At 34.1% G+C, this 10812-nt stretch overlaps 2 protein-coding genes across 6 annotated transcripts in view; one reads left to right on the forward strand and one right to left on the reverse strand.

Moving 5' to 3' along the window:
* The window catches only part of LOC150095715 (DNA repair and recombination protein RAD54B-like), a 232067-nt gene extending 230697 nt beyond the window's left edge, over positions 1-1370 (forward strand). For all 4 annotated transcript variants that reach the window (XM_090410071.1, XM_090410074.1, XM_090410073.1 and 1 more), the window contains one exon: positions 754-1370. In XM_090410071.1, coding sequence (XP_090266197.1) covers positions 754-825 — 72 coding nt within the window. In that variant the 3' untranslated portion in view covers positions 826-1370. The remainder of the gene's footprint in view (positions 1-753) is intronic.
* A 3582-nt stretch (positions 1371-4952) lies between these two features.
* LOC150095716 (kinesin-like protein KIF18A) overlaps positions 4953-10812 on the reverse strand; it is a 207048-nt gene continuing 201188 nt past the window's right edge. For both annotated transcript variants that reach the window (XM_090410247.1, XM_090410246.1), the window contains 2 exons: positions 10066-10434; positions 4953-5412 (listed from right to left, as the gene is read on the reverse strand). In XM_090410247.1, coding sequence (XP_090266373.1) covers positions 5234-5412; positions 10066-10434 — 548 coding nt within the window. In that variant the 3' untranslated portion in view covers positions 4953-5233. The remainder of the gene's footprint in view (positions 5413-10065; positions 10435-10812) is intronic.

Genomic DNA, 10812 nt, shown 5'->3' on the forward strand with positions numbered 1-10812 from the left:
TGTGTGGAAGGGGGGGAATGAATTCTTTTAATAATTTGACCTGCTGTTTGTCCTTTATTTATAATATCCACCTACCCAGAGTTATGATAATTTAACTTTTTGACATAGGAACCAGAGTTTTTGCTCTCTTTAGGATTCTACCTAGTCTGGTGAGAACCAACAGTTCAAGACAGCTGTCAGGCCACTGAAATGTAATTTAAACATTAATAAAAGGTACACATGGGCTCCTAGGCAGAGCTTGTCTTTTAAGTAGTGCAGACCAAATCAAGTTCAATGCCAAGGGTTATATTCTCATAAGCCCTCAGATAAATTGTGAAACATCTTAAGTTTCTTTCTATATAACTATAAAATATGTATGAATCCATAATATCCTTTATTTCTATAATGCATTATCCTGTTATGTAAATATACTTGAGATACACTTACCTGGAGCAAATCAAAGAATTGCTGCTGCATGCTGTGCAGTAGCAGTGCTTATGTTGTTAGCATGAAGTCTCAGAATCCTGATAGCTTTACCATCATTTGTTGTCTTTCTGTCCTAGTAGTGGACTTCAGTTTTTTTTTTTTTTTTTACTATATTTATGAAGATTTACCATGATTAATACAGTGGAGATAGGTTTTTCTGTTCACAATTAAATACCAAGACAAAAAAAATCTATATTAAATGTGAAAATTATTTGCTAAGTCTGGTTGTTTGAATTAATTGCAGTGTGTGTGAATTTTTATTTATTTATTTTATTTTTTCCCTTTCAGGATGAACATTTGACAAAAAGTGGAGAAAGTATTACTTTTATATTTAGGAACAAAGTAAATAAAGAAAAATAAGTGTATTTTTTTTAAAAGGGCAATTGTAATAAATGCAGTTTTTAACACACACTTGAGTTACAACAAAACTTTCTTGCATTAAGATTTCCCATAGTGCTACATTACGTTAAACCGTTTTGTAATGGTTACAAAGAAACATTAGATTTCATAAAGGTATTCTCAGTTACTAAAAATTATCCTCTAAAAATCAGAACTGCTACATGGTTTGTTTTGCAGATGCTTCCTCCAGAGCAACAATGTTCTTAGGTCTTTATATATGATATTAAGATGACAGTTTTTCCTTCTGTAAATCAGACAGAACACACTGACAGAAATATTTTATTTATTTAGCAGACTATAGAATTGGGATTTATTTACCCTGTACCATGGCTTAATTTGGGTTCATGAAAACCAAATTCAAGGATTTTTAACCACCTTACCGGCCATTAAAGATCAAATACACATTCTCGAAAGCTTCATGTCCATCATAAATTTCAATGTAATATCAGTGGTATTACAATTTTAATATGGACGTATATATACGTCCTGGCCGGTAGCATGGTTAAACAGACAGTTACTGATTTATCTTCAAAGAACCGCCAGCTACAATATCTAAAACTGGTGTATATCCTATGCCCAAGAAGTAGCTAATGCAAAGCATGGAAAAAAAAAAAAAAAAGGAAGTTGCATAGCCATTGTCCAAGCAAGACAGAGACTTGAATAGAATAGCAATCTGTGTGCTAACTCTTGGAAATTTGTTTTCATTGGCCAAACTGAATGAATTGAAGAAATAACAAAACAACTAAAAAAAATTAAAACATAAGAACTGGATAATTAGGATATCATCTGATAAAGAATATAAGAGCATTTATAAATGAACTTATTCATCTAGAACTGAGAATGTTCTATTATTGATTGGTTTGGGATTTTTTTTTTTAATACTAGAGCACTACTTGAAAGGTTAAAAAAAATGAATGCCTGTGATATAAATATTGTTTAAAAATTAGAAACGTTTTGCAGATAAATTGATTGTATGTGCATGTTTTAAGGCCTTTAATCATCTTCTTGGGCAGAATACAGAATATTAAAATTCTTGAAATAGGAACATTTTATTAAAATCTGATCATACAATAGTTGGAGAGGAAAAAACCGATGCTAAGAGATCAACCTTTTTCTGGGAGATGTTGTCATTGTACCATCAGGATGTGTGAGAGGTGGTGGAAAGATGAAAGGACAGAAGTTGCATCCCACAGCCTTGGCAAGTATGATGGCATGACTGTCATTGGGAGAGGAGACAAGCGTGCACTTGGCCCTTACAAAGTCTGCTTTGGATTTGTTGATTTTTTTTTTTTTTTTCCAGTTATGATCTGTAATGTGGGCTGAGTGAGAGACTGGAGCCATTGGACATACTTGAATTTTTTTTGTTTGGACAGCTTTGGCACATGGTTGGAGAACCATGATTTGGATAAAGATGAAGATTTTGAGTGGAGTGTGGAATGAAAGCACTCATCCTAGTGAGAATAATTTCTGTTATTAGATCAGAACAGAGGAGTGCTTAAGGGTCAAAGCTATATAACTGAGAGGAGACCCCCAATAGCCTCTGACCTAATGTCCAATCCTCACCTTCTCGTGGTGTACCCTGTAATGTGAGAATTACAGAGGTATTTCCCTACTGAGTGTTCCTGGTAAGATTTATGCAAGTATACTTGAGAAAACAGTTGAAGGATTATTATGGAAGGAAAGCTTGATGAAAACAAGCTTTCCTTCCATAAACAAGCTTTGACCCTTACAGCTGGATTTCAGGCCAAATAGAGGCTGTCAAGATCAGATCTTCACTTTACGACAAATAGTTGAGAAAGCATGGGAATATAACAAAGATCTCTATTTGAGTTTTGTAGATCTGGGAAAGGCATATGACAAGGTGCCAAGAGAAAAGCTATTCCAAATGCTACAGTTATATGGTATCAGTGGGGCATTATATCAAGCTTTTGTTAGAATTGAAGGAAGATTGTTTAATGTTAACTCTGGTGTGAGACAGGGATGTACATTATCCATATGGATTCACATTATGAAGGAAAGTGGTATTAAACCTGATATCAAAATTGGATATGTTAATCTCAGCTCTTTACTTTACGCAGATGATGTTATACTTCTAAATAAATCCGGTACAAGTCTGCAAGATTCCCTGATTAAATTGAATAACTGTTGTAATAGATATGGTTTGAAGGTCAGAAATAACAAGACAAAGGCAGTGAAAATATCAACTGCATTGTGAATGGAAAACCTATAGAACAAGTAAAACATTTCAGCTACTTAGGCATAATTTTTAGTGAAGATGGTAAATTAAATATGGAAATAGACAACAGAATTAACAAAGTTGATTCTGTTGTCTGTTTCAGTATGGTAGGAAGTCAACTGAATAAATTTATATGGAATAAAAGAGAAATTAGCCAAAAACCACTAAATTATCTGGATATAAGACAGTATTCAAGCCAATTTTAACTTATGGATCTGAGAGCTGGGCCAGAAGTAAAACACTTGACCAAAGACATCAGAGTCCTGAGAAAGATTAGGGACATGAACAGATGGCATCAATGGCAATATCATATTAAAAACGAGGATATTAGGAAAGAACTTGACATTGTCAGCAGAGCTAATCTCAGGTGGTATGGTCACTTAAACAGAATGGGAGAGGAAAGATTAGCAAAACAAGTGTTCTCTGTCAGGTTGGCAGGAAAAAGACCCAGAGGAAGACCAAGATATAGGTGGATTGATACAGAGAATAGTGCCTTAGAAGATAGAAATATAAGATCTGATAATGTTGGAGTCTTAACAGGTAAGAGACTGATTTGGAGGAAAATTGTAGATAGGAAGTTAGTAATGATGTACTATCATATCCTGTACACCCCTTAAAGGTGTGTGTGTGTATCAGGAATTTGATGAGATCAGAACAGATGCCAGGATTGGAAGCAATAATCAATTACTTTTCAGTTCATTTCCTTGGCAACATAGCTATTTCCAGAAATGGAGGTTTACGTAAAAAAAAAAAAAAGTGCTAACATGCAGATTATCTTGGTATTTATCATGAAAAAATTTCATGCTATTAACCCAAATTTATTTTACAAGACTTGTGTGCTATTCCTATGACATATAAAAATTGTTTTCAACAGAATAAAATGCTTTGTTGGCTCTAACAATAATTATGACCCCTATTTCTACCTCCACTAGCTTATGGCTGGTAATGATAGACATAGGGATCATTTGCAGAATGATGATCTTCTGGGTTTCAGGAATAGATGGAGGAGAAGGATCTTGTAATGTAGACACAAGTGACATTTTGCAGCTTATGGAGGTAGAAATGGGGATCATCCCTAGTGGGAGTGTGTGATTATGAAGCACATGATGTCCAGGCACATCTGATGGTATATCTACCATTCAATGTTTCAAGTGCATTTTATTGAATATGTTTGAGAGATATGATAGGTATTTGATTATTTAAATGGGCCCTCCCTCAATGAGCTCTGACTCTCTGGAGTAGCATTTATAATAACATCACAATACTCCATGCTGCAACATGTGAGCTAACAGACTTAACACATTCTACACAAGTGAATATGAATTTGCAGAAAAGAAATGGGGGGGGGGGGGGCAAGGAGTTCTAAGCCTTAAAGTTGCTGTTACTTGACAATAAATGTGCTATATCACAACTTAATAAGCAAAAGGTTAAAAAAAACATCCATAAAGACATGAGAGGGAGGGCAATTGTTACCTCCACAGTGAAATTAAGTATTTTGATCAGCCTGTAAAGTAGTAGTAACTGTCCGGTTTTTTCAAAAATAAAAAAATTACTCCACTGTTGATTTTCAAAATCTTAAATTTCATTATAATCAAATCATGTCATATGGCTGGAAAGAGAGAGACACCAGTAAGTTGTTTACTTGTTGCATTTAAAAAAAATAAAGATGCATTCCCAAGCTAATCTGATGTTGATGTCAACTTTTTTTTTACACATCTCTGAGTTGATTTTATGAAGATGACCTTTCTTTTCAAAATCTTTAATGGGTTTATTATTTCTTATCTCTTTCTTTATAACAATTTAACATATATACTTCTTATATTAAAATAATTTAATTTTCAGTTCACTAAAATAACTTTTCTTTAAAAGTACAAAATGAAATTTTACAAATGTTATCTACACATCTCATTTTTAGAGATGAAAGTTCACACATAATTGACAGTGAGTAAACGGCATGCAAATGTATAAGAATTCTAGTAAAATTACCATCTGTTAAGTTTAGTCCTTTAAAATGAGAAGATCAAAGAAGCTGTAGTATAAAAATTCTATCTACATTCAGTCTTTGTTTTTTTTATATAAAAATCATGTAAACACTAGTGACACTTCTGGTACTTAAGTTAATCTATCAGATATCTATGTAAAAGGAGGGTGATTTCCTTTCCTTTGCTTAAATGGTGTTTTCCAAGGTTTATGATTTGAATTTTCTTTCATGTGTGGTGAAACTATACTCTCTCTCAGTCTTAAAGGTAACCTGCAGGATTTTGACTTATGGAACACTGGTGTTGAATGAAAGGGATGACTTTTTGCATAGCCTACAAAGAAAAAAAAATCAACTTATTAAAAATAAAATTAGCATTTTAATGAAACATGTATAATTGAAATCAAGTCAGTTCATGCCAGCCCTCAACTCTTAAAACTATCTCCTTGCCCTTGCTTCAAATCCATTTAAAATTGATCAAATATGTAAAGTGCAGTCTTGTTATATTATACAGATGAACAGAAAAACCAAAACTTAATAAAAATCTACTCGTCATGTGACAACGTACTCAAAATGCATTTGAGTACGTTGAGTACATTTGAGAAAATATTTTAAAAATATTTCATTATGCATTAACAATACTCATCTTGGGGGATAATGCATGACATTAGTTTTAGCCAAGGTTGCCATTTAACCTTGGACTTTTTTTTTTTTTTGACCCTATATATAACAGATTGCAAAACAGACATGACTATCCTTTCAACTGCACTCTTTCTCGTATACATCAATGATCTCTCTAACATTCAATCCTATTCATAGCTTTGACAAGAGTATTCTCCACTCCTCTTTTTTCATTTTCAAATCCCTTAGTGCTCAGGTAACTCACACTTCAAGATCCTCTTCTTTAACCAATGCTTTAAACATTGATCTCCTTGCCATTCTCAAGTGGGGTGAGGATAACGTGGTAAATTTTAATGCCACCAAAATGCAATCCTGTCTCATTTCCTGAAAGAAAAACCATGCTTCACTCTCCCCCATTTTTGATAATTCTGCTCACCAACCAGCATCAGTTTTCTCTTCTTGGGCAGACTTTTGCATCTATCCTGTTCTGGCACAAGCCTCGGTATTCTTTTTTGTTCTAAACACTATCTCTCCTGCTAAACTCCTGACATAAAGCTCAGTTCCACTCATCTTAGAATATTATCCTCACATGTGAGGTGATGCACCAGAATATTTGACTGTACTCAAAAGAGAGTGAACCATTTAAATTGATAATCTTGCCAAATCTCCAGTCACTCTCCTATAGGTGTTTCCAGGGCACTCTTCCACCAAACCAGTCACTACCATTCCTCCACTTTCTTCTAATCATGTACAAAGACAACTACAAACTCATTGAACCAATTTCTCATCCTCCTACATCTCTGCTCTTTGGGAGTCTTCACACACTATTTTCTCCAATGATTACAACCTTCAGGTCTTCAAGAAACACAAATTCCTTTCTTCTTTTAGCCATTCGCGCACATAGCACTGTCATAGGTTTTGAGACCTTGTGTGTGTGGGGGGGAATAAAATCACTGTATTCCAACCATCATGCTTAGAGCACAAAAGCACCTATCAAAAATACAAAACACTAGAATGAAATATATATTGGAAATAGCATATTCTTCAAAAATCATATGAAATACATATGTTATAATCATCATCATTATGACAAGGTAGGATGAAAACAAAATGACAATACCACATTGTTTTTAGAGTCAGGAAACAAGCATTTACCCAAACTCTGGAAGATCTAAGATACATGTAGCTCATTGGCAACAGACTAGTTCTAATTCCATATGGCACTTGCTTGGAATTGGATCTATCTCTGTTTACCAAATATTTTGAATTATTTCCACTATATACTTTGTTGCACTGCCTTATGTTTCTGACAAGTGTTGTGCATGGAGGATGCCTACTTGAATCCAGAGACATATCAGCAGACTTCACAATTTATAGTTTATTTCTTCAAATATGAATGTGACCATGAATATTAACTAACAATACTGCCAAGTTAGCACTGTTAAAAAAAATAATATGAATGATAATCAATGCCTAAGCCATGCTACATATCTTGCAATATACAGTCAAATCTCAGAGTGAAGATTCCAAATATCACTTGATTTCATATTTTATAACTCACTCTTATCATCCAGTTTATGGTTCTAATTTTGGCACATGTATTACATTTCAAAATGTACAAAGTTTTTACCCCACTCTGCACATATATGTGCTCTGTCAATTGCATATTTTCTATTGTTTTCCATGTTAAGGTATGCCACTTTTTCATATCCTCAGGAAGGTAGGACCTCTCATGTGTGAATGTCTTATCCTTTACTAGTGATGCTTCTCAAATGACATAGTAAGACACTGTTATTTCTTCTCCCTTCCCTCCCAGAATATTCACATGTGACACACAGAGATTTCATTGTGTGTAATTGTTGCTGTTTCTCAAGGTAGTTCCATCTTTGCTCAAACAACCAGATATGGCATGAAAACATTACACTGAATATTGTATATTAATAAACTACAACATAGCCTTAATTTGCCTGAACCTGACTTGTGTTTGCAGCTTTTGCTGTGAACAATCTTTCTTAACTTTTTTCAATGATTACATAAATTTTTCCTAGACAACAAAAAAATGGTGTTCTGTAATTCTCACATTATTATATACTTGATGTCATTTTATAAGGAATGCCTCCTCTGAATCAGACATTATCAACTAGTGTGTACTGCATAACATCACATTGTGAAATGGTTATCATAATAAGTGAAAACAGTAGCCCTTATCGGGGACTCAAAAATAATCAGCCCGAGTCAAGAGAAAATATCAATATAGCTGATATGCCAGGCCAGAGTGAAATGAACAAAATTTTAAAATTGATGAGGAATGTTGTAGCCCTAATATGTTGCAGTATGGCTGTAGTCAATAACACCAATGATTTTCAAGAGAAAGTATAAAAGATACAGTTGACTCACACTAATAATATAGTGATTTTCTTCTGTCTAGAAATTTCTTCATCAGGGCTTTTCAAGCGAAAGAGAGTTAGCCAGTCTTGTATGGAGGCAGTAGGGTTTCCCTCCCAGAAAATAAACTTGGGTTTATTATCTTGCAAAACATGCAAACCAGCCAGAACATATGCAATTATAGATATATGCGAGTATAACACAAAAAGAGATAGATGAGATGGAATTGGTTGGAACTTTTCAGCAGTTTGCTAAAGTGACACTCCATTCTTGCTATAGCAAGAGTTAAGGGTCATTGCATCTATCCATCCAGAATGTAACAAATGACCATACTAATGGTGACATGGAGAAACAAATACTGCATTGCAGAAATTATGAAAGTATCAACTCTTCCACTGAATCCAAATTGCAATTATATCACTCTGTTGGAAATACTAAGATATGGAGAATGCAGCCTGAGTCAACAGATTCATTCCTTTATATCGATATTTTACTATTCTTACAATATACCATGGGGATCACTCTTCCAGCAACACAGGTAACCCATAATTACTAGAATCCAACTTCCATCATCTTACAGAATCAATGCCAAAGTGAATAGTAGCAGGTATTGTTCCCAATAATGCAGCTACTAATTTATTTGCTCTTCTAACTAAACTTTCTCAATTACATGATAAGCAGTACAATGAATATAAAAAAAAGTTGGATTTTTTTTTTAACTTCTTGTATTGAAATATACCCATAACTATATTCTTCTAGATTTTCCATTTTATTACCAGTTAACAAGGTTCAGAACTAACAAATTCTGTGTATTTTTGAACACAGAATTTAAAAATGGCACTCCCCCCCCCTCTTCTTGTAAACATTATTATATTTACAAGAAGAAAGGATAAAAAAAAAAAATCCAGTTTGACTGAAAGTTAAAATAGTTTGCACATCCCTAATTTGTAATACACATACAGGGTGTTCGGGATAAATTTGACATATTTATAATTAATTATATTTTTCCGTAAGTTACATGTATTAACACACACTTCTCTTCATTTAAAAGTTTGGACCCTTCTTCATTCACATACAAGATGTCAGAAAGGATGGATAGCTGGAACCCACCTGAATCATGGAAGAGAATAACTTGTATCATGATGATTCGTGCCCGCCATCAAAATAAGGATATTACGACTGCTGCCCAATGCTCCCTGAATACAGTAAAAACAATCAGGCATGAACTAGAGACTTGCAATGGTGACTACGAGGATGTAGCAAGAAGAAAGATCCCTAGTAGACGATCTGATTGCGTTCGTACAGCAGAATTCCTCGCAAATCTGCAGGAACAGGTGTTGAAGAACCCTGGCATTGGAATTCGGGCTTTGTTCGTGGAGTTGCTAACTGTAGTCAAGCCCTGGATAACAAGGGTAGGCAATGGTAGGCCGTATGTATGGCAGCAGGATTCGGCCCCTTGCCACACCTCTGGGAAAAGTCAAAAATGGTTGTCTGAAAATTTCTACGACTTCACCAGTCCAAATGTTTGGCCTCCAAACTCCCCAGACCTTAACCCCATGGATAATTTTGTATGGGGCGCAATTGAAAAAGACACCAATCGCACTTCCAGTAATACAAAAGCCCAGTTAATGGATAAAATTAAAACAGTTTTTGCGGCCCTTCCCAGGGAGACTGTAGCATCAGCTTGTTCGAGGTTCCGAAGCAGAATTGAAGCTGTGATCGATGCTAATGGTGGTTATTTTGAGTAAATCTTGTTGATAGTATTGTAATTAACTCTGCCTGTAATGTTTTTTTGTCAATTCATTAAATATAATAGATACAAAGAAGATTTTCTTTTTCCTTACGAAACTGTCAAATTTATCCCGAACACCCTGTATATAATCCAGTTTCAACTAGATTTGTTTACTTAATAAAACTATATCAATTTTCAGTTAAGACATTTCATCATATTTAAAGCTATCTGAATAAAATAATCACTCACATGTCTTATTCATACTTTTTCTTTTATATCCATAAGAATTGGTGGATCTTTCAGTGGTCGTTGAATGAAGTTGGACCATCTGCAATGGTTTAGGAGAATATAAATTTGGCCTGTTCATATTAAAAATATTTTTAGCTGTACATTCTCTACTTGCCAAACTGTAGTTGTTTTCCACTGGCAAAGGCACTCTAAAATTAAAGTTGTCAGAAGGTTCTACATATCCAGATGAACACACAGTTGGTCTTGATGTATTTGATTTCTGCTGAAGGAATGATTCCGATGTAAGAATTGGAGTCTTGAGAAGAGGTGGCCTTTTAGTAGGTAATCTAGCTGAACATGGTATTCCTGATTTGTGATATGTTCCATAATCTAATAAGAATGAAATTAGAAGTTATTATTATGCAAGGTGGACAAAACAGGAATTAACAATCATTGGGTTTTTAAATTAAGATTGTACGGGATGAATATTATAACAATTTCTTTAAAAATTAATTTAGTTAACTCAGTATATAATTAATATTTTGCACTGTCAATTATAATAAGTCATAATTTGAAGCACACAAAATGAAATATACACAGTGCAAGAAATTCATTAGGATTTAATAAACAATGCATTTATAACAATACTAGGGAGGTGGATATTGAGAGCAATTTAAGATAATTTCCCATTATTTTTACAATCATTTCCATTAATGATGGGATGGGATGGGGAGACTTCACATCTCTTTAAAGGGGGTGGTATTCATA

This window comes from Typopeltis vanoorti, chromosome 20 (assembly GCF_054136105.1).
Source record: "Typopeltis vanoorti isolate ZY-2024b chromosome 20, IOZ_Tvanoo_1.0, whole genome shotgun sequence".
Lineage (NCBI taxonomy): Eukaryota > Metazoa > Arthropoda > Arachnida > Uropygi > Thelyphonidae > Typopeltis > Typopeltis vanoorti.